The 23472-nt window shown below is 41.8% G+C and overlaps 1 protein-coding gene across 1 annotated transcript in view; it reads right to left on the bottom strand.

The window, feature by feature from the left end:
- AUH (AU RNA binding methylglutaconyl-CoA hydratase) overlaps nt 1-23472 on the bottom strand; it is a 536927-nt gene that overhangs the window by 40376 nt on the left and 473079 nt on the right. Inside the window, exon 8 of the mRNA XM_085632723.1 lies at nt 879-929. Within this exon, the coding sequence (XP_085488849.1) occupies nt 879-929 (51 nt within the window). The remainder of the gene's footprint in view (nt 1-878; nt 930-23472) is intronic.

Here is a 23472-nt window from a genome sequence, read left to right as displayed (position 1 = left end):
AGCTCAAAAAGAAAGTTCCCTGGAGTCAAATAGATGATCCAAAAGGGAAAGTGGCAACTATCTAGTGAGTTCATTTTTATTGTGAAAGAAAACTTTTGTAATTAAGATTGTTCAAATTGATCTTTTCAAAGTAACTGCAAGGATTTAGAGTAACTTTCTTAGTCAAATACTCTGTAATGGTGTCAAACTTAGGAGTTCAATTTACCTTCAGGAGTGCCAGAGCCACACTATACCTTTGGAATATCCACATGGTATACATTTACGTACAATTAAGTTAAGTGGAATGCCAGTGATTATAGAAAGTGTCCACTTTGTATGTGGACCACGTGGTGTGGTGGTGCTCACCTACTGTGTAGAATAAACCCAAATAATATATAATTTATACGACCCAAAGAATTCAAAGGTTTGTTTGGTTTCACAGTTCTGATTAAGGCTGAAACTGAAGTTTTTTCAAGAATGAAGACTCACTATATTAATAAAATAATTTGCAGGCCAAAAGTTTATAACTGAGGTTTAAACATGAATGCATATGAAACAAACGTGCTTTCATTTTTACACAGCTGATAATCCAATAACGGAAGAAGGAAGACCATGATTTGATTCCAGCGATGTTGTATGGACAAAATTTAAATGATCTTATGGTGCAAATTGATGTTTATTTATTAGAGGCAGTTCTCTTCACAGTCATGAAACATAATGTAATTTTAAGACAGTGGATTTAAAATACCATACACAATCACAACAAACTATCTTTTTTTATCCTCAGACAATAATATATTGATGGTTTTGTACTGGCCCTCAATTTCTAGTCTAAATGTTAATATTTTACATTTACCTTTTTATGAGTCGATTTCATAATGTCACATGTGGATACTTACTTCAATGCCTTGGTTGATAGCTAATTTCGCCATGCTAATAGCTACAGGCCCCTAAAAACATACAAAAAATAAGTGTAAAGGGCAACAATAAAGGTATATGGGAGATATAAAAATAGTAGCGACAAACATTTATAATCCTAATGTTAAGTATTATTGGTTTTGAAGTACATTAATTGGTTATGGAGAGCTCTCTGATCCTTTTAGTTTACACTGTGGAGTGAGGCAAGACTGTGTTTTAGCTCCATTATTATTTCTTATTTACATTAATAAGCTTAGGGCCATATGTATCAATGTTAGGTTTTGCGATTCTCAAATAGCGAATTTTTGGGAATCGCTATTTGAGAATCGCAAAACGCTATGTATGTAGGATTTGCAATACATTTTGCGAATCCTACATATTCCTTAATTGCGAATTGCAAATTGCAATTCGCAATTAAGGAATACCTCCCCATTCATTCCTATGGGCCTAGAGGCCCATAGGAATGAATGGGAAGACATTCTCAATTTGCGATTCTCAATTAGAGGATCGCAAATTGAGAATGCAATTTCAATTGTGCCAGGGTGTCAAAAGGACACCCTTTTGCACCTCTGGAAATGAGCATGGGTGCACATGTGGCGCACATACATGCCCTAAGGGCATGTGTGTGTGCCACATGCCACTTTGAAAAATGCAAAAATGTGCATTTTTGAAAGAAATCGCATATTACCACCAACCTGTAGTTGGTGGTAATTTGCGATTCTTAAGGCCAAATTGCACATTTTTGGTGCTTCTTACAGTGCATTTACGGAATCGCAAAATTTGTGATTCCTTAAATGCAATTGCAAAATAAGGAATCGGTAATTTTGCGATTCCTTATTATGCACGCAGATTTGCCTTCATACATACCACTTAGCAAAATTGCGACCGCAAATGCCGAAATTCGCTGAATTTCGGCGTTTGCGATCGCAATTTTGCTTGATACATATGGCCCTTAGTGATTTTTTGTGTATTGTAACCCAATATGTTCTCCATGTCAATTGTGTTCCCATACCCATACTTTTAAACACTGATGCTGCCGCACTTCTTGCCCGCACTCCAAATGCCTTACGCTGTTTGATTCAGGCCTTATCTGATTTTATGGCTGATCTAGACCTTTCAACCAATTTTTCCGAATCCCATACCATGGAATGTGGTCCTACACATTATATGTTGCAAACCCTTTGTGTGAACGAGAATAGCGCTTAGGAAGTGTACGTCGATTTCCACACCTAGGCCTTGTTTTTTATTATAATGGATCCTGGGTGGAAAACTACAGGTATAAGAACACTAAATTCAAGCAAGCTATTGATTCACTGTTTAATGTTGGCAAAGCAGGGGTGGGCAACGGATTCCCTCTTTTAGAAATATATACCAAGCAATGTGCTATGGCAGTGTAGTCTGGGGTTATAGAAAGTGCCATGCCTTATAAGTAGAGGAGAATCGCTTTTGTAGGCACCTCCTCTCACTTGCCCAATCAGCCCTCACTATTTTTGTCATGAGGAACTGGTTTTGCCCTATATTGAAGATCTTTTTATGTTGGGACCTCTTTTGTTGTGGCTGTCTGTGTGGAGTAATACCGAGGTCTCTTTTAGTCATGAAATAATCAACGACTGTGTCTGTTGTGATTGGGGTTTGAGTATTCTCTGGCTTGCATATGTGAAACAAAGCTTGGTGGATTTAGGAAAATCTACTCTATTTGATAATCCTATGTTAATAAGTACAAATGATAAGCACTTTGTGAAGCGTTTATTCATGAATTGACGCCGTGCTGAAAGGGAAAATAAGGAAATGAATAATTCACTGGTCAGAAATTATATTATTTTAAGAACTGACCCGGGCCCTGAACCATATTTATTTTATGTGTGCAATAACTGGGAGAGAGCCTTGTTGTGAAGATTTAGAGCTGGTACTATTTGCCATCTGCTATGTTTCCCACAAGGTTATTTTGGGAAGGTGGAAGGGGATAAATGTGCCTGTGATAACACTTCATCCTCACTGCACTGTACTTTGTTTTGTGAGTTTTATAAACCTTTTAGAGCTTTGTATTTATTACCTCTTTTCAGGGCATACAATTGTAAGCAATACAGAATCCCTCTTCGTTTTTTACAATTGTTTCCCAGTATTGATATATGTTTTAGACAGAGTTATTTTCATAAATCAGCTGTTACCATAAGAGTTTAGATTTTTAGAGTGGGAGATGACTGAATTTTAATGATTACTATTGCACGCTTTTGCACAGATTGTATGTGTTATGTTATCTTTTATGATTGGCTCTACAGTAAAATAAAAAAAGAAGGATGGGTTAAGGAATGTAAAGGAGTTGATAGGCATTTATTAATCGAACAGTTAGTATGAAAATCCATTTCAAATTTCCATTCATGTCAAATTTCCTATTGGTTGCACCCCAAAATATCTGAAGCACAACAAAAGGTGTATAAGAGAGCTGCAAGTTATTGTGAACAGTAACATGTACCAGAAGTGCATAATTACTTCTATTGCAATCACAGAACTGTTATAAACATTTGTAATTTTGGCATACATGTACATTTAGGTGTCTTGAAATAAATGAACACACGTATAATTGAAATTTAATCTTTCTTTCTTTCTTTCTATCTTGCGGCCTCATTCACATGGGATATTTGTCATCATAACATTACACCTAAAACTGCATAAAGTTGGATTTCTGTTTGGAGCTCTAAAATCCCGATTTTCAGAATATATTTTTGAGACATATTAACCCCTTAATCCTACTTATGAGTGTGTCAAATCTGCAATCATTTTCATGGATTTCTTTGTGATATATAGTTATGAACCCCAAAGAAGAGCAACTTTACTAAACTCAAAGTCCAAGTTCTATGCCAACAAATTTGCTCATTTTTGTGATATACATCCTTTATGCTTGGTTATGTTTTGGTTGTATTTTAATGCTCAAAGACTCTCTTCTTTCTATTCTTGCAGTTCCCAAAAACGTATTAATGGATACAATGGCGGGGCTGGTTCTCAATTGTTTGAATGGAGGAATTAAGTAAATTCATGAAATAATTTTTCACACTTTGTTTTAAAATGTCTTCTTCATATAATTCATTCGGTAATATTGTAGTTAGTAGTTTACATAAAACAATTTAACAATCCCATTTTAGCAAATTCATTTAGGCTCATGTGAGCTGGCATGCAACAGTCTCTAGTGCAAAGTAGTCTGCAAACAGGTGTTTTATTTTCTTCAGCCTTCATAAACCATTAATCACAGTTAGATAATTTCTGTATAGTTTATGGCATAGTAGATGGTCTCATGAATTACTCTTCTAGACAAGGTTTATCAACTGATTTTACTCAAGCCCAAGCCTTTTTATCTCCAACATTCAAGCGCTCTGTGTCCATAAACTGTGCCCCACCGTTTCGCTTTTCAATAAACCAACTTTTGGGAATTATCCTTGAAGCTACTTCATGTTCTACTAGGCCTGTGAAAGAGGGAACCAACACTCCTGTTCCCAGTCATAGAGCGTCTCCAAAGAGCTACCTACTTACTCCCCTAGGTACTTCCCCTCCCAAAGACCCTTCCTTGTCTGTTTGAAGAAGAGGGAAAGATCACTCCTTTTGCCAGTACCGGAGCCTATTGTATCATAAATGAAGAGGGACCTTTATATAGAAATGGTCACAGGGTGGTGCCCTCTCCAAGGTGTTTCCAGGCTTGAAAAACTCCACTTCAAAATGTATATTCCACACCTCCCAATAAAACATGGATGCAATCAGTCCATGGTGCTTGTGTGTGACTGCTAGTATCAGCAACTACTCCTGAACATGCATTCAGATGCTGAAACGGTTGATCTCAGCTTGCAATGTCCAAACTCGCACTGGAGCTCATAACAACCAAATAGAAATCTGGTATTCACCTTTAAAAAACTTTGTTCTTTATTGATTCCTAACATTAAAATTATTTGGTAGAAAATCCTTCCTGGCACTTGTTTCGCACCCTAGAGTGATCCATTCTCAGGGGTTCATGGGCTTGCCTCATATAAAAACAAAGATGGGTCTTCATAATTGAATACATCCTGTGATTCCAATTCCATGGAAGAACAACAAACCAGATAATAGAGGACTTCAATGAAAGTGAAGCTAAAACGATCATGCAGGGTAAACAATGCAACATAGAAGTAGTTGGTTGTGGTGATTTCAAAGATTTGGCACTGTTGAACCCTGAACCCATACTGTAAAGAAAGAATGTCTTTCTTAATGATTGAAACAGGAATCCATAGGAAACTCTGGCCTTTTAAAAGTGTACAGTTTTTATTAAACAATCTCAATATCAGCAGTTGTTACGTTCTTTACTTTCTTGTAGACTGCTTTCTCAATCCCAGCTGTCTATTAAAATCAAAAGAATGGACAATGTGTATGCACATTCAGCTCAGGGGCTGCCTCCTCCCACTTGTGGATTCTACTGCAATCTGGGACAATTACATTTAATTAGTAGTCATTGAACAAAAGCAAAACTGTATAGAAGGTACACCTCAACAGAAGAGTGACTTTTCTATAAAAACCTTGCTCAACACTCTCACAACATTGTGCACAAATAAGGAATGTTTTCTAATCTGTAATTAAAGACCAAGAAGAGCATATCAGCAGTTTAGTTTCCGTTGTTGAACACTGGCCAGGAGCTAAATGTAAACCAAGCTTTGCCTTGGTCAAAAAGACAACACCCTTGTCCTCCTGAAAGAGTATTGGTGTAGGCACTGGTAAAGGTGCACATGAAGCACAAACTAGCTTGGAAATTTGAGCATACAATCATGGGTAGAAAATAAATTAGGTTCACATAACTAAGTTGGGGTGGGGTAGACATGTAAGTGTCTTATTGTTCGCCTAGAGGCTAGGGCATCAGGAAGGTTCATTATAAATGCTAGTTTAGTTACTCTTTCCGTAAGTTATTTTTAGCTCCCGTCTGCACTGCAGAACTGAAGACGGAAATCTGGTAAATGGAGAGATAATGTTCTGATCTGGGGTGTATAGTTTGAGAAGTCTATTCGTTTTCTGCATTTCTTGATTTCAAGCCAGACATTGTGGCATTTTGTGCTTTTTTTCTCTCTTGGAAAGGTTATATGTCAGGTAGTAAGTACAATGTTCAGGATACTACTGCTTTATAGATGATGCAACACATCTTAAAGGTGAATCAGACCTGGAGAGGAAGCCAGTGGAGGCCCATCAGAGGATGGTGACAAAACTCCAATATTCTGACTGGGTTAATATATATATTTTTAAATTTTTTGTATCTTTATCATTTTCGAAAAGGTACAAAACATACAAAAACAACCCACAGTATAGGCATACTTAGAGGAACAGCAGTACATAAAAAAGTTGCTGGAAAGGCCATTCAGAAAGGTAGACACATTAGCATACACATGACACAGGATACATGATGCAGCCATCAGTAAAAGGGATGACAGTTATGCTCAGCATAGGGAATTACAACTGTGACTAATCATTAAGGGAGTCAATAAGGAATAAAAGGTAGTAGAAGTAACATGTGCAGTACATTCCCAATCAGTCTGAATCCCGGCATTCCTGTAATAAAAGATATTCACGGCGTGGTTGCCAGACATCTTTAGGCCTAGATGTGGGGGGGTTGTAGCATGTCATACATCTCGCTGGTGGTATCGCAGTATGCCAAACTTTTCAGTCAGTTGGGAACAGAAGGACATCGCCGAATACCCCAGTGCAGGGTGATCTCAAGCTTCATTAGAAGCAGTGCTATAGCTGTGAATCTACCGACCCAACGTGGTACATTTTCCACATACATAGAAAGGCAAGAAGTGGGTCAGGTGGTAGGTCGGCCCAAATCATTAAGGAGAGTTGAGTGAAAACTGCATTCCAAAAGCTTCCCACCGGACCATGACAAATGTGCGAGATCGGCGCCAGTGGCGTGACACTTTGGGCAACTGGAGGACCTTGATGGGTCTATTTTAGCCACGGCACTTGGTGTGGTGTGTGCGCGCCGTAGGAATGTGTAATGTATACGTCTGTGTCTGTGGTTAGGTGATTATGAGGTTGGTTTGGTTGCAGCAGTAGTACCAGATTTTATTCGGTAGCGGTCAGCCCAGTTTGGGCTCCCAGACCTCCCTGAACCTAGCATCTCAGGTCGACAACAATGCTACACAAGAGTGGTAGGTTGGACACCAAGCGTCCTCCGTCAGGGTCAGTTATCACTAACGTCATGGGAATTAACTCCTCAGGAGCCAGGTTAATATAATTTTAATAAACGGAATGTAACAAAACTATAGCAACAAGAGATATCCTTTAAACACACTGCAGGTATTCAGAATGCAGAATATATTGTATCAATCTAGCAATCAAACTTTTCAGGAGATTTGCTCCTATCAGGGACAAAAACGGTTGTGCATCAAAGAGTATCTAGTTTTACTTCCCCTATTTCTCATTGTGAACTATATTACCAATACCAGTAAAAAAACTGTTTACATATTCAAGCTTTGTGGCCCTGATAAAAAGGGTCACCAAAAAGGCCATGTATTTACCAAATAAAAAGGCAAACCACCAAATACCTAACCCCTATGCCGATTCTTGAATAGTCACACTTAAGGGGGTAGCCTAATTTGGCGAGAGATTATAAATTTGATGTAAGTGACATGATGTGGTTTATACAGTACTTTCATTGCACCTAAAGTCTGTACACTTGTCTGCATGCATTCTAAAACACTAATGACAAAAATGTGAATACACTTACATTTATTGTTAATCAGTTAAGTATTTGTATCTCCGATAGTTCTCTGTTCAGCTTGTTCTCACCTTTGACTACTTCCACCCACTTAATTTCCTTTGTTCTGGGACAATCCAGTTTGTTTGACAGCGTGACTAGAAAGGTTCTATGCAATAAGTCTGGTTGCCAGATTGCCTCCTCAGTCAAAAAGGCTAGTTAAAGAATCTTTTGTGACAGCATCAGAGAAGGGCAATGACTGAGGTGCACGCTACAAAGATAGTAATGATTTTGAAGCAAGGAAGGTACACAACATGTATTATCTAGATCAAATTACCACTACTGAATACATTCATACCTCAGCTGGCCAATGCCGAGTATGTCTAGAGCTATAGAAATAGCACATGGAAATGTGATTTTTATAAATGAATACACATGTGGCGAGGTACACCTGGGTGAAGGACTCTTTAGAACAAGTGAGACCAAGAAAAACTATGGAAATTGTTAGGAGCCTGTCCTAAAACATGACCTTAACCCCTTCGGTGCTCATGACGGAACGGTTCCGTCATGAGCGTCGGTTGAGCTGTGCTCATGACGGAACCGTTCCGTCATGAGCCCGCCCGCGCAAGAAACGGTCAGCACCGCGGCGGAATTCGCGCCGCATGGAAGGGGTTAAAAGAAAAACATTCCCTTTAAACACAAAGTTCCTATTAACAATCTCTACTATTTCATTAAATCAAGGCACAACATTAAAGCAGTAGTCATCAAAACATGAAGATCCATATTTCCATATTATCATATACCACATTTCGAATTGGGTCTAGGTCACAGTCCACTATTCAGGAGTTTTACTTTAAGGGACAAGTTAGGGACAGGGTTACAACTACAGGAACCTAGTAAGAGGCTATTGGGTGCCTTGCCAGTTATATATATTACATATATCAAACATTTTTGTTTCTTTCCTAATGTATGACAGGATGTTCTCCCTGCATTCTATTTAGCATGTTGCCTGTATACCAAGAGATTTCATTCTAGTTCATATTTGCTCCCACTAATAAATACTCCTTGGCGAGTAGCAATGAGTCCTAGGAGCTATATTGGTTTCAAGTCTACTTGATATTCAATAATACTAATAAGTCTTAGCTGTCCATCAGTCTATTGCTTTATTATTATTTTGTTATCTCTTTATTGCATTCTGTTACTTATATGGCTAGTTGACAACTTATACAATACAGCATAAGATGTGACTCCAGATGTAATACATAAAGAAGGTGTAACTGACATTTTGAGGTCGACACGGTCTATTGCTTTATTGCAACGTTTTGCAGCCGCAGCTTTTGCTGCAGGATTTTCTAGTTCTGCCCAGTTTTTTCAGGGTCTTCTTCAAAATTCCAATTCGTGGTTATCAGACATTTGGCCATTAGATGTGTCAAATCCAGAATGGCAAAAGATGGGTCAAAATGTCGAAATGTTTAACATATTCGATGAATAGCTTCAGCTGGTGTATGTAAACATTGGCTAGCCAGGAATTCCAGTCCTCTTATCTTTCCATGGGCAAATAGTGCTTTTGGATAACAGGAAAACCATTTGCTCTAGATTTAGTGTTATTAGCTCTGCTAGGACACAGATAGATATGGAACATTAGACACATGGAGGCAGTCAGGAAATATGACCCCTTTACATCCTGGTAGGAGAGGAAATGCAAAACTACAGATCTGAATAAAAATCAGATAACAGAACAATTCACCAGTGAACTACTTCAGGAAGGGATCCACAAAGTGCATACTTATTTGGAAAATTCAACACATGTAGCAAGATTGGTTGTTGAACGATTGCCTTTCCTATGGGATGATCACTGCCGCTCCTGGCAGGACTCTGCAGAACAAATTAGGTGCCTGATTTCATAAAGGTTATTCATTTGCCGCTCATGATTCAACTCTGCAGAGCACATACTATGGCTGTTGTAAAGGGCAATGTATAATGCCTATTCCTTTTGCTTGCACACATTCACTTCAAAGTCCACACCACAGGGCAATTACTATGGCTAGTTGTATAATGTCTATTCTTATGGGTTGCTCCTGGCCACACCAGAGTGGACTCAGGGCTTGCCTGGTGGTGTTTGATGTGGGCTAGTGGATGGTGCGCCCTATCCAGCCCCAGAGTATTTTCATAATTACTTTATGAGCATGGAGTTGAAAAGTCTGCTGCTGTAGGTCTTTGTTTCTGATGGTGTTTGGCCAGTGCATTTGGAGGCAGGTGCTGATGAAGGTCCGGACTTTGTTGGAGGTGGTCACAGTTGTCCTCCAAGTTTCTGCTCCATACAGAAGGACCAAACTTATGTTGGTGTAAAAAAGCCTGATCTTGGTTTGCAGTGTTAGGTCCCTGGAATGCCATACCATCTTTAGCTGAATGAGAAAAGCCCTTGCTTTGCGGATTCCTGCCTTGACGTTAGCGTCTGTGCCGACCTGCTTGTCTATGATGCTGCCCAGGTAGGTGAATGCCTTCATCTCTTCCAGTGCATCGCCTGCAACAGAGTGACTGCAGCTGTGCTGGCCGGGTTAGCTTTCAGAATCTTGTTTTTTCCCCTGTGAGTGTTGAGGCCAAGTTGTACTGATGTGGCTGCCACCTTGTCTGTCTCCTCTTTCGTCTGAAGATGGGTATGGGAGAGTAGGGTCAGGTAGTCTGCAAAGTCCAGGTCATCGAGCTGCATCCAAGTCGCACATTAGATCCCATTTCTTCTCCTTGATGTTGATGTCTTCCTGACCCAGTCTATGGTCTACATGAAGCAAAAAGAGAGAGCAAACAACTTGGGCAGACTCCGGCACTCAACTTGAAGGCTTCCGTGAGCTGTACGCCATGGACTATCTTGCAGGACTCTCAGTCATGTACTATGGTTGTTTGAATATTTGTTGCACCTCTGCTCCAAGGTGAAACATCAGCAGATCTAATGCGGGTGTTTTTATAATAACAATTTCTCATGGGCTACTCCATACTACTTCTGGGTAGACTCAGCAGAAGATATACTATGGCTGGGTAAATAATGCCCATTTTTTATGGGATGTTAATATTGGAAGGATATTAAGCATTTTGACACATGCTGTACATAGCAATATCATAATGTGTTACTATAGAGCATTGGCAGTTTTGGGTAGAATACTGTGATGGTTTGTGTGGATGGTTGTGTTAAACAATAATACAGCAATACATAAAGTTATCGCATTGCTTCCATGCCACATCTGCTGGACTCCAAAACGTATTCAACAAAGGATACAATATTGTGTACCTTTCAAGGGAAGAACCCATTCCATCCAAGCACTTTCTGATGCCACACATGCAATGTAGCTTAAATTGTATGCTATATACCACTCCAAAGATTTTGGATCTACTCAAGCACATTTCTAAACTGCACTCCTGCGGACACAAAGCACGTTCAGATAGCTATACTTTGCATCTATTGCTTAAGCATCCTAACTTCAAGCACAATAAGAGTACCAATCTAGTACTCCAACACAACATAAAGAGGTGAAATAAACATCTAAGCAATTCCATGGAGCAAGATGTTACCTATCGCAAATATGTTTCCACTCATCACCAGGGTTATGAAGCACTGCATAGATGCATTACCCAATACAATATTGTCTTCTGCGAATAGTAGCAAGCAGACCTATATTGATTTAAACCAAGGGTCTCCAACCTCTTTTGCAATAGAAGCTACTTTTTTTTTCAATGAAACTCATCGAGAGCTACTAATATTACAAGTATTGTAATTGTGACCACATTAGACACGATTAGATTAATTGCCACCTTATGCAATATTGCTACAAGATATCAACTGATTGCATAAGGCATGGTTGTTAGCAATAATGTAAACAAGCAAAAACCAATAGGTTTCATTTTGGTAATCGGCTCGATCTCAAATTACGTCTAAGTTGGGCCTATTTCAGACAGTGTTTAAATCCCCAAAAAGTGCTATGGAACATTTGAAAATAAATAAATAAACACATAGAAGTGGGGGATGCAAGTAACAAAGGAGAAGGGTAGGGTAGGTAAAGAAACCACGAACAGCGTGAGGAGGATGAGGTGGGGGAAAACAACTCGAGGCGGAGTAATAGCGGGTGAGACGGACTGCAGAGACATACATGCACTCTATAAGAGAGCATGTCGAAAAGTGAAAGAGTACCCGCAGGAGTCTGTGGCCAGTGGAAGGACACTGGCGGTAGACGGAAAGATGTACTTGGTCCATGCTTCACGGCAGGGCGCACACTAAATCCCATGAGGAAGCAGTGTCAAGGTGAAGGTTAAGCCACATTTAAGCTTTTTATCCCCAGAAGAGATTTCGTAAGCACAGTACAAGTGCGGTGCAGGTGAGACCTAAAAAGGGTTCATCAATATGGATTGCCTCTGCATAGGTAATATTTAACAGCCTCTGGTACCAAGGTAATAACATTTATAAAAAATCTCCCCAGGGCCACATGATTTATCACTCAAATATCTGATTTATATATATTCAGGAAATTCTGAGAATTTTCTGCAAATAACAGCTAATGAGTTCTGAAAATAAGCACATCTTGATCTCAAATATACACTCTTCATTTTAGTGCATGTAAATTAATTCAACAAAGCAAAAATTCCTTACTAAGAGGGAGCTGGAGAGCTACCAGCAGCTCATGAGCTTCTAGTTGGAGACTTCTGATTTGAATGCCATATAAAAAGCCTCCAATTGCTGATAATTGACAGCAAATACTAGCATTGCAGCACAAACAGATATAGAAAATCATTTTAATACACAAAAGGTGTCCAAATGTGACTATTTATTAAAATATATGCATAAAATGAGTATTCTAGCCAACCGACTGTGAAAAGTAGTGGGGAGTTTGGCACACCAGGACTACGAGGGGTTTTAGCAGGAATGTATCTGAGGGAGTTAACGCATTGCTTAATCAGCACCATTGATTTAGCAACTTCACATTCCCTCTCATTAGCCAGTCTTACTTTAGATGCAGCTGATGCTTTCGACCAGGTTAATTGGGAATATCTTATGTTGCGATGTCCCCTATTTCCACTATTGTTCAATTTATATATAGAACCAGTGCCCCAAAGTCCAAGGTCGAATACAAATATTGTTACTTTTTATGGGGGGGATGTTACAGAGAAGATAGCTCTCTACGCAGACAGTTTGATGATATATACCTAAGACATTAATAAAGCCCTTCCACTTATGGAGGTTAAGACATGGAACCCAGTGTGGGTGGGTGGTGTTAGCAAAGAAGAAATACGCTACCTGGGGATAAACATAATCCAGGGTTTGGATAGGCTTGCAAAAGAAAATCTAGAGAGCGTGAGCAAGGAAATAGACAGAGTGATGAGAAGGTGGCAGACTCTGCCCTTATCTATCTACAGTAGAGTGAATCTGGCAAAGATGTAATTCCTGACTAAACTCACCTATTTATATGACAATATCCCCCTTACTTTTGTTAATAAAACTCTAGTTAAGATTCAAGGGAGAGGAACCACTTTCATATGGGTCACCAATGGAATAAGAAGCTTAGAAAGAGATTAGATAAGGGTGGCTTAGCTCTCCCCAAAGTCCACCTTTATTGCTGGGTGTTTCAAATGAAGGACTGGAGTATGTTGTTTTCTCGTCCAGATGAGACGTGTGTGGAGACTATATATGAAACAATGTTAGAAACCTCAATTAAAGAGGGTTTTCTTTATAAATTTGGGGCCCTTAATTTTCTCAAAAAAGTGAGGATAACATGTTTAGGGTGTGCTGCCAGGTTATGGTTTGAATTTAGGATGTTATTACATACTTTATCAAGATGTCTCCAATCTGGGACTCCCCAGGAGTCCCAAAGTGTTTGAAAGACTGCTCAGCCGGCCCACTGAGAGATAATGGGATGGAAAGATGGGGCAGCAAATGGAGGGGGATAAGAGAATGCATGTAAGATCTAGCATGTCAAGATTTATACACTATCAGATGTCCGCATGGTTTAAAACCAAAGACTGGACTAACTGTAAGCCTAGCATCATAGAAATGGGGTTGCAAGATGCCCAAATAAGGTAGCTGCTAAGTGGTATCGACACCTGCTGGAGGCGGAAGAAGAGACTTTGAGCCCAGTGTATCATGTGTGGAAAGGATACTTGCCCCAGGAGGATAAGGAGAAACTTTGGCAAGTTTCTTAGAACTTGTTGTATTCTGCAGTTGAATCCACCCCATTTAGAAGGAATCATCTGTTCACTCTCCACAGAATCTACTTGACCCCTAACAAGCTCGCAAAGTTCAGAAAGGACAAGGACTATAAGTGTAAAAAATAGAAGAGTCAGGATCTGGATGACATTTATATGATTTTTGGTTGTCCAGGACTGGCTAAGAATTGGCTAAAAGAGGGTAAGATGATTTCTGACATTTTGCGATTGGCTGAAAAGGTAAGCCCAACTTTGATATTTTTCGGGATGCTGGGGGAAATGGATGGGAGTAACATGAATTATCTGGAGCATGAAAAACTGAGGTTTTATTTGATTCTGTTGGCAGGAAGGGAAATATGCAGGAGGTGGTCCCAGAGGGAGCCCTCTAAAGGGGCTGATTGGTGGAGATCGGTAAAATATGTACACGAGTCAGATATAAAGTCAATGGGCACAAGAGACAAATCTTTGCAACCGGCTATATCCAAGGATTGTGCCACCACTGTTAGTGAGAGTACAATGGTTCTCCCTCCAGTAAAGAATGTATTGGTTCCTGACACTAAATGGTCTGTGAGTATGAGAGCTGGCAACAGTTTCGGTCAGACTGGCCTATAAACTTAGAATCCAAAAATGACAAGATTTTTGTGTTTTACATTTGGCAAGTGGCCTAAAGCCATTTAGAGAAATTGGCATAACAGACATCATCATAAACAATGGGAACTGTTTCAGTGAATTGGACATAAACCCATATGTTTTTCTGCCTAAACTAGTTTGTATATCTCCCACTTACGAGGACTGCAAAGTGGCCAGAACCCCAGCCCCTTGATAATGCTCTTGAATTATACAATAAAGAGTTGGTTGTGCTTGGAATGATTTGTCTCATTATTTGAATTTATTTTCTTCAAGATATTGAAATTTAATGAAAGCCGCCCTTTGGAAAATAAAATGAAGGATAGATTGAAACATCAGTAAACCCCATGACTCTGGAAATTGCTGATAAGCAAACTCTTCATCTCACTTACTGGAAGCAAAATGACACTAAAGAACATTCTATACATCTTGTGGACAGAACTTTCAATAAAGTTGTGGCGGTTAGATTGGGGTCGGAAGTTGAATTTAGCTAAGAGAGTTGGAGAATTCGTTTTTTCATCTTCTTTAAGTGATTTTGGGCAGTTGCACCTGATTCTGTGGGTTTCATATACATCTGCCAAAAGACAGAATGATGGTAGAATGCCCAAAGGCACGGAAGTCCTTCTTCCATGCAGGAAGGAAAGCAGAAGACTTGTACTATCCAGCACTCTCAGGGTCAGGACAATGTAGTAACCTTGACAGAAATTGAAATAAGTAAATTACACAGCCCGGGCCCCCTGAAAGCAGTTTGTCCAGCAGAGAAATCTGTGTGTGTCGCCTACCTGCTATAACAACACACGATAATGCAGATATGCTTCGCAGTGGGGAAGTTATTTTTAGGAACACTGGCATGGGTCCAGGGAATGTATTTACCATAATGCCCCTATTGTTTTAGCTAGATACACTGATCAGCACCTCACAATGCTCCTAAATGCAATTATTTTGGGCTTTGGGATTTGTTTCCACCAGTGCAACAACCCTACTTCCACTCCACAGGGGAGGGAAAGCAGTGAATAGTATCTATTTTGAAATCTACCTGAATATTCTACCCACCCCTACCTATAAGTTTCACCTACAGACAAAGACACTCAAAGTACTAGATAGATTATTTATCATTTGGAAGGATGAGGTGGACTTAAAGACAATATGTGACATTTTGAGGGCGGTCAATCTATGCTGCCTAGAAAATATAACAATATTAGAATTACTAATTGCAAAAGTGGCTACTGATATAGAAATATTAGAAAAACAAGAGAAGACCAATCTCAGGCTAAGGAGAATAGAAGCAAGGCAATTACAATAAAGGATAGGATCAGCGTCTAGAGTAAGATTACTAGGTGTACTCACAGACATCATGGTGAATGAAATCTCACATAATACTTACAAAAGGATCGCTTCAAATCGCCAAACTCAAAAGCTTGAATTTATTTTTGGGGGAGAATTGTTTAACTTTCAATCCCAAGACAAGTAAGACAATTTTTTGGACTCAACTCCAAGTCTCTCTTCAGTGCTTAATTTGTAAAAGAAAGATTGGTGGTGCCCAAAGCTATATTCAAATGCTCGTGAACGAAGCAAATAAAAGATGGAGCGCCAAAAGATATACTTCAAAACACCTCATGCCTCATTATTCCAGTACCTAACGCCCTTTCCCCTTTATCCCACTCTTACAGGCTCCACCTTTCCCCTTTTGTGGCATTTTATTCCTACTTCTTTTCCCCTTTATGGGTTTTTACCTCGCTTGCTGTCGGGAAATATCTGATCAGGAAAAATAAGTGCAGGTCCCCAAAAATGAGTGCCGGTGGCTGCCACCAGCAACCACTGGCTCGAATTAAGCTCTGACTCTCTTTGACCTTTTCTATCTGGTTTTAACAACCGGATAACTGTTTTAGTGACCAGCCTAAATGTTGTATTGACTAAGAAATACATCTCAATTGCTGAAACAAATGCAGACCAATCTCCTTATTATATGCTGTAGGCTACTTCCCTGGTAAAAAAAGAGCTCTGACTGGTTTCACCCTAAAATATGTCCATTAAAAAAGCTCATATAGGAGGAGGAGCCAAGATGGCGACCGGGACGGCAGCGTAGGCTCCCGGCTCCGTGAACCTCCGCACCCCGCACAGATATCCTGCATGAGATCCTTAGCCTGCGCTAGCTGCCCGTGTTGGTGAACGAGAGCGGCAACCGATAGTGTGACCCCGAAGTTTCTGGCAGCGGTACCGCCGGAGAAATGTCCGTCTGAAGTTTGCGGCCTGTGCAACCCTGGAACCGGGACCTCGAGTGGACATCATGGCCGGGCGGCAGTTCAACAACAGCGGCCATTGGTGACTGGGTGGAGTCGGACTACCGGAGCGGTGCGAATATCGGCCTACATTTCGCCGTGGTCGCTCCTACCACTAAGCGTGGCGGAACGAGTGCATGCCCGAGGTGGCAACTCCAAGACTCTCCGGTGATTGCCTCAGCCTTCGCTGGTGAGCTGCCCGGACGCCGCCCGTAACTCGCCCCGATTCCTGCGGGCTGCTCCCGGATTTTTGCGGGCGCTGGTCAGTGGTGGGGCTGACAGTGGCCCGTGACCACACACCGGACACATTATTTGCCTGCCCCCGGAACCCTGTTTCCAGTGACATGGAACCCGAGGCGCTCGTGCCTGAGTCCCGGTCCCAAACTGGGTTGGACCTACCCAGCGGCCATTTTGGAAGGACGAGGTCCACCATCCTGTGCACTGGGTCGCAGCAAGCTTGGGAGGGTGCGACTCTGAGGAGCGTAGCGGAGCGAGCGCCGGGAGCTGTACTGGGGTACGGTGACCTTTTCGAAGCTCTCGGTGCCCTTCATTCCACCTTGATCCACGGCGCCTGGATGTTGGGGAGTAAGCTCGATGGAGTGACAACAGCGTCGGAACAGTTGCGGCCTGCCTGTCCCCAGGTACGCTGGGACTTCCTACACTGTACACGGGAGGACAGTGTCGTGGCCGCCCCTGTGAATAGTGCACAACTGGACACTCCGGACAGTATGCTAACGTGCGCTCAGCTGGCTGTGGACCTGGACGGTTCCGGAGGTTTTGGACCTGAGTGGGGGGTGGTGGCCTTGTCCCGTGCGCGGCTTCCGGCGACTCAGGCAATATCCAAGCAACGGTCGCCTGCTCTGGCTGATTCCGCCTTCCTGGACCTGGTGTGCAGTGTAAATCCTGGGGCAGCACTGGGAAAGACGACCCTCCATAGAGCTGACTGTGTCGATCTTCAGAGCCTTCTACCCTACCTGTGTGTGTCGCTTCCTGACCTTTATTGGACGCTCCTCTTCCTTGTAACATTGGACTTGGCACTGGGTCGATGGGTATGCATGGGTAGATTTGCAAAGAGTGGCCAAGGATAAGGATGATCCTTCAGACGTGGTCATCTAATAGGCGGGCGGGCTCGGGGGTTGCGTGCTCTCACGGCAGAACTATTAGTGTACTAAGTGCGTAATGCTCCTTACTTCTTTGACAGGGTCGATCCTGTGTTGTTTATTGTATGCTTTGCGGGGAAATATATGGTGCGGGAGGGAGAAGCCGGGGGCATGTTTTGCAGGCCCTCCTCCAGTTTATTAATACTCTCTCTACCCCCCCGTCCGGTGGGGGTTCTTTTCCTATTCCTTTTTCTCTGTTTCTTCTATATTTCGGGTCTGACTCCGGGGCGAAAGGCACACTGCTGGGGGGTGGGGCCGTACTCATCTGCAGAGGTGCAGGGTGGGGGGTTGGGGGAGGGGATTCTTTAGTCTTTAACCCCTTTTTTCCATGGCCTCCTTTTCTTCTTTTATTCTTCTTTGTCTTTTTCTGGGATCAGCATGGTAGAACTCCTTAGTTGATAATCGATGCTGTTTCCTGTGTGCCATAATTTCCGTGGTGTTTCCTGGGTCTTAGGGCAGTGGGTTGCAGGCGCAAGTGGCCGTGATATTCCTCCACATCCTGAACTTCCTGTTTCAGCGCCATTGCTTAGATAGACTGCTGTTTATTGTTTACGTTCATCGTTCTGCCTGCCATTTTTCGCTGCTGGGAAACTGTTTGGCACCTGATCCTTCCATCCTCCTCTATTATAAAATGTAAACCTTTATTATCCTGGTCTCCTACTTGGGCCGTTCAGAGACTGAGAGTATGTTAGCGTGGAGATTCTGTTCCCCGAGGTGCTGACTGTGATATAATTGCTTTCTGTTATTCTGATTGTTTAGCGGCCGGCCCCGGGGGTTGTAGGCCCATACGTGTAATTGATTGAAATATCAATAAAGGTTTTCCAAAAAAAAAAAAAAAAAAAAAAGCTCATATATCTGTATTTTGTTAGCCTTAAGGCAGGCTATGATTTGGCTAACAGCAAAAAAGTTGTGGGTGTCATTAGACATTTAGGAGACAATCCCCAACTTAACTGAATAATGTTTCCGCTCTTATTTAATCTCTGACTTTCCCCCTTGGTGTATCTCATCGAATCTTGGGGTGTTAAGCTAGTGTTGTAAGCCAACCACACTCAATTGCTTTTTTGTCCCCTAGGATAAAACAGAGACAGCTATTTGTAAGTTTAAAGAGTGCCATAGAGGAGTTTCGGCTTGGATGGATGTGAATCGCTTGAAAATGAATGCCAATAAAACAAAAGTTTTGTTTTTTAGTCATACTGATCCCCCACCGCCCTCCATTTGGTGGCCTGTGGAACTCAATGCTCCTCCTAATCCAACCTCTTCAGCCAGAAATCTGGGTATCATCTTTGATTTCACACTTTTCTTTGCAGCGCAAATTAAATATATTTCGTCGGTATGGTTTAGGAAGATGATAATCTTAAAGAAGTTTCTTTATCTGGATCCTGAATAGATGAGAAAAACAGTAGTTTACTCACCTGGACTTTTCTAATAGTATTTATCTTGGTCTCCCTAATTATTTGATCCGCAGACTTCAGTTAATCCACACCACTTCGGCCACACTAGTCAGGAGAGTTCAACCGCGCTATCATATTTCTCCACATCTAAGGCACTTACACTGGCTTCTGGTAAAACAGCGTATCAAATTCAATGCTCTGACGCTGGCTTTCAGAGCTTTCCACAGTGAGGCCCACGCTGTCAGATAGAATGCCTTCATACACTCATGAGAGGGTACTCTGGTCCAACAACAGCGGACTCCTTCAGATCCCAATATTCAGGAAGTCTTGCTGTGGAGGTAGCTCTTACTATCCTCACAGCAAAATTATGGAACAGTCTCCCTCCCAATTGGCGTCGAGTTGAGTCTTTGACATCCTTCAAAAAGCAACTCAAAACTTGGTTATTTGACACTGTTTAGCCTCTCTGTTATGTCGGCCCACCATACACTGCCTGCTAGAGTGCCGAGACACTTCTGGTGAAGCAGCTGCGTACTTTATCGAGTGTTATTTGATGGATTGATCGATCGATCGATTGATGTGATTCTTAAAGAAACTCTTAAAGAAATAAGAAGGCTTCTGTTTCCCTGGTGAGAAGGTTCGTTCGTGTTTCTTAGAAGTCCATTAGAAATGTTTTCTCCACATGGCATATTATTTTACATGAAGAGGGCAAAAATAAAAACTATGTTTTCAAATGCCCTTTTATAGAGGCGGATTCGTCCACATGGTGAAAATTCTGCATTTTGCATACTGAAGTATTCCTGGAAATCTAGATCAATGACAGTTTTCCAGAAGTAGCCCCGGCTTGTCTGTGATTAAAGTGAACAAAAATGTAACATGTACCTCACGTGTAGGCGTAACCCTCTTAGAGTAGATGTGCAACTTTGAAAACGTAGGCTTGGTGTATTTGCCTCATTGTTGTAAATCTAAATCTTCGTCCTGGTGACACTACGTGCAAATGATGTCATAAATTGCAATAATTGCCAGCAAGTCTGCAAAGTCTAATGAGAATGTCTAGAGTATTTATTATCTCAAAAACAACTGGTGATAAAAATGCCCAAGCCTAACCATGACAGCACTTATATGAAAACAGAGTGTGAATGGAAGTGAACACACTAAAGTGTATGCTCGGGTGTTTTGTTATATGTTTAATTGTCCAGTGTATTTACAAAACAAGGATGACCGGGGTATTTTATGGCTAACAGGTTTCCTGTTTGCAACCAGGACACGACGGCAGCTAACAGCTACCTTGGTAAAAAGATTTGAAAAATAAAAACTATGCTGCCAACACCCTCCTGGCCATTTGGCAAAGCCAGGAGGAGCTGGAATTTAGGCACCAGCAGCTGACTTCTACTGCAAACTTTCACAAAAAATAATTGTTTTTTTGGATTTCTGATTCCAGAGAGCATTACAACCGATTGTTTTTAAAATGTAAACAAAAATGCCTTTCCAATTAATTAAAAAAACCTCTCTTGATGTTCAAAATGATTTATAGTTACAAACTATGGAGCTCTCCGAATTGTGGCACTGGAGCTGTTGTAGGTTGGCATGTTTTATAGCATTTGATTTTTAATCTCTCTCTCTGTCTGCGAGCGCCGATAGAGTTAAAATTGAAACCGCCTTTGCTTACATTTTTATATTTACATCTTTGTATTTAAGCATTAATACAACTGCCTATGACAGAACCCAGGGATAGAAAATTACAATATAAAAAAGAAAGACCAACTGAGAATTAAATGTAATACCTACTAACAACCACTTCCCTTTTTAACTCCTACCACTATTCCCACACTTTCCCCCTATTCCGTGCCTGGGGTGAGTGCTAAAGTTTGTGTGTGTTTGGCCTGTGTGGAGAGTGTGTATGGAGATATGAATCCGCCTTTAGTTTTATCCTTCGGTGATGTTCCTATGCAGAGCTGAGTGTTTGGAGAGGGGACTATTCTCAGCATGCTTGGGTATCTGGACAGGAGAATTCTCTGAATTCAGATGTGAGGAATACCAGGAAGGGCTCCCGGAGAGTGGCAAAGTTGCTCGCACCATTCGCTAGTAAGAGAGCTACAGTTTCCATACCCAAAATGTCCCAGAGTTTGTGTAACCAATACTGTAACGTTGGTCTTTCTGTTTTCCTAATTCGAGCCAAAATTGCTTGCTTTGTGGTGTGCAATTAGGGTGGCCAGTTATGTTTGCCTTTTAGAGAGTGCAGCCTTTTGAGTGATCTTACTATTGTATTGGTAGGAAACCTGGGGATCTCTTTCTGGACCATGGTGGTAGTCTATTGCATCCAGAATTTCTTTCCAGTGGTCCACACTGTTAATGCTCTGGGTGGAGTGAAAGCCTCAAGCAGCAATTATTGTTGTTAATGTCTATATCCTAAATCTTGCTCCTGTAGGCTAATTTTCAGCCACTCTCCTACCACAGAAGCTCATTAATCCACGTGGCCATTGAAGCTCGAAGTGCTGGGCCACTAAGGCTCAATACGAATAGGACCATTAATGCTCTTTAATACCTTGGGCCATTCAGCCTCATCATTGTCTGGGACTTGTGGTACTCACTGCAAATAAAGGCACTATATAGGGCCACTGAAGTATAGTAATGCTTGGGACACTGAATCTTATCACTGAATGGGAGTACTTTTCTTTACTACTAAAAGAGGCTGTTGGACTTGGCCCTTTTTGCAGGGTCATCCCTGAACTTTTTGCCTTCCTCCTGTATTGTTTCTGACCCGTTTTTGTGTTGGTTTTAGGACTCTGGGCACTTTAATACTGCTTATCAGTGCTAAAGTGCATAGGCTCTCTGTGTAAAGTGTTATGGTAATTGGTTGTCCATAATTGGTATGTTTGTCTTACTAGTAAAGTCCCTAGTAAAGTGCACTATGTGTGCCAGGGCTGGTAATGCAAATGCTACTAGTGGGCCTGCAGCACTAATTGTGCCACCCACATAAGAAGCCCTAAAACGAGATCTCAGGCCTTCCACTGCAGTGCCTGCGCACAGTTTGTTAACTACCTTGTTGTCCTGACAAGTGCACCCACTTGCCAGGCCTTACCATTCCATTTTTCTATGCACAGCAGACACCCCGATAGTAGGCCCAAGGTACCCCCTGGGTAGGGTGCAGTGTATGTGAAAGGTAGGACATGTACTGAGGTGTGTACCATGTCCTGACAATGAAACACTGCCGATTTCGTTTTTCACTGTTGCAAGGTCATTTTACCCATAGGACAGAATGAGGAATGCTGTGTAACATGTTTCCAGCATATCTTGCCATCGGCATAGGATGGAGAGATGGAGTTTAGTGTGCCCGAACTAAGAATTTAATAACACATCTTTTTGTGAAGATGGTTTTTAAATTGTGTTTTTAGAAACCACACTTTTAGAAGTGGCTGGTTTCTTGTCCTAACCATCCAGCGTGCCTCTGCCTGGTTGTGTATTAACTGTCTGGATTTGGATGTGACAGGGTCTGGGGAGGTGTCCTGACACCAGGGAGGAGTAGGTGAGACAGCAACAGGCTGGCCTGCATTTGGTGTGGTGGGAGGAGTAGTCCCCTGGGTGTGAAGAGGGCTGTGCAGCTGCCACAAAAGGATGGCTCCACCTCCTGCGGAGAGTCTGAGGCCCAGACCCTCACTATCAAAGGAACAGGGTGTGTCCTGGCAGGAAGACACCCAGAACTGGTATGAACCAGGCTCAGAGCCCCCTAAACACAAAGACTACTTTGTGATCAAGAGGAACATCTGCCAAAGAAGAACAGCTGAAAAGACTGAAAAGAAGGACTTCCCTTGCTGTGTGTTCTGGGGCTGGCCTACAGTTTGCTGATTTGACTAAGGAGAGGACAAGGGGCTTTGCTGTGTGCTGTGTCCCCCTGCTTGAGAGGACTTTGCTGTGTGCTGTGTCCTGAAGTGACTTGTCTCCAAGGGCCCGACAAGAGCTGGTCCCCTGTTATGGAAACTCAGGAACATCAAAGTTTACAACCGTGTCTCAGCGACGCTTGGTGCATGTGCTTTTGCACGCCTGAGACTGCCGTGTGGTCGTGGTGCTGTTTACGAGGTGCCACATGACCGCATTTCCCCCGCAGCATGAAACATCGTCCATGCTGCTGCATTGCTGTTTGTGGCTTGAGCCATCATCGTAACTGAGGCTGTGCGCGTAAGGATCGCCGTCACCGGCCTGAGTCGCAACGTGCTAAAGGATTTCTTGAAGCTAAG

Source organism: Triturus cristatus, chromosome 2_1 (assembly GCF_964204655.1).
Source record: "Triturus cristatus chromosome 2_1, aTriCri1.1, whole genome shotgun sequence".
NCBI classification, from domain to species: domain Eukaryota; kingdom Metazoa; phylum Chordata; class Amphibia; order Caudata; family Salamandridae; genus Triturus; species Triturus cristatus.
The sequence above is the reverse complement of the archived record's forward strand: the minus strand, read 5'-3'. Positions and strand labels throughout refer to the sequence as shown.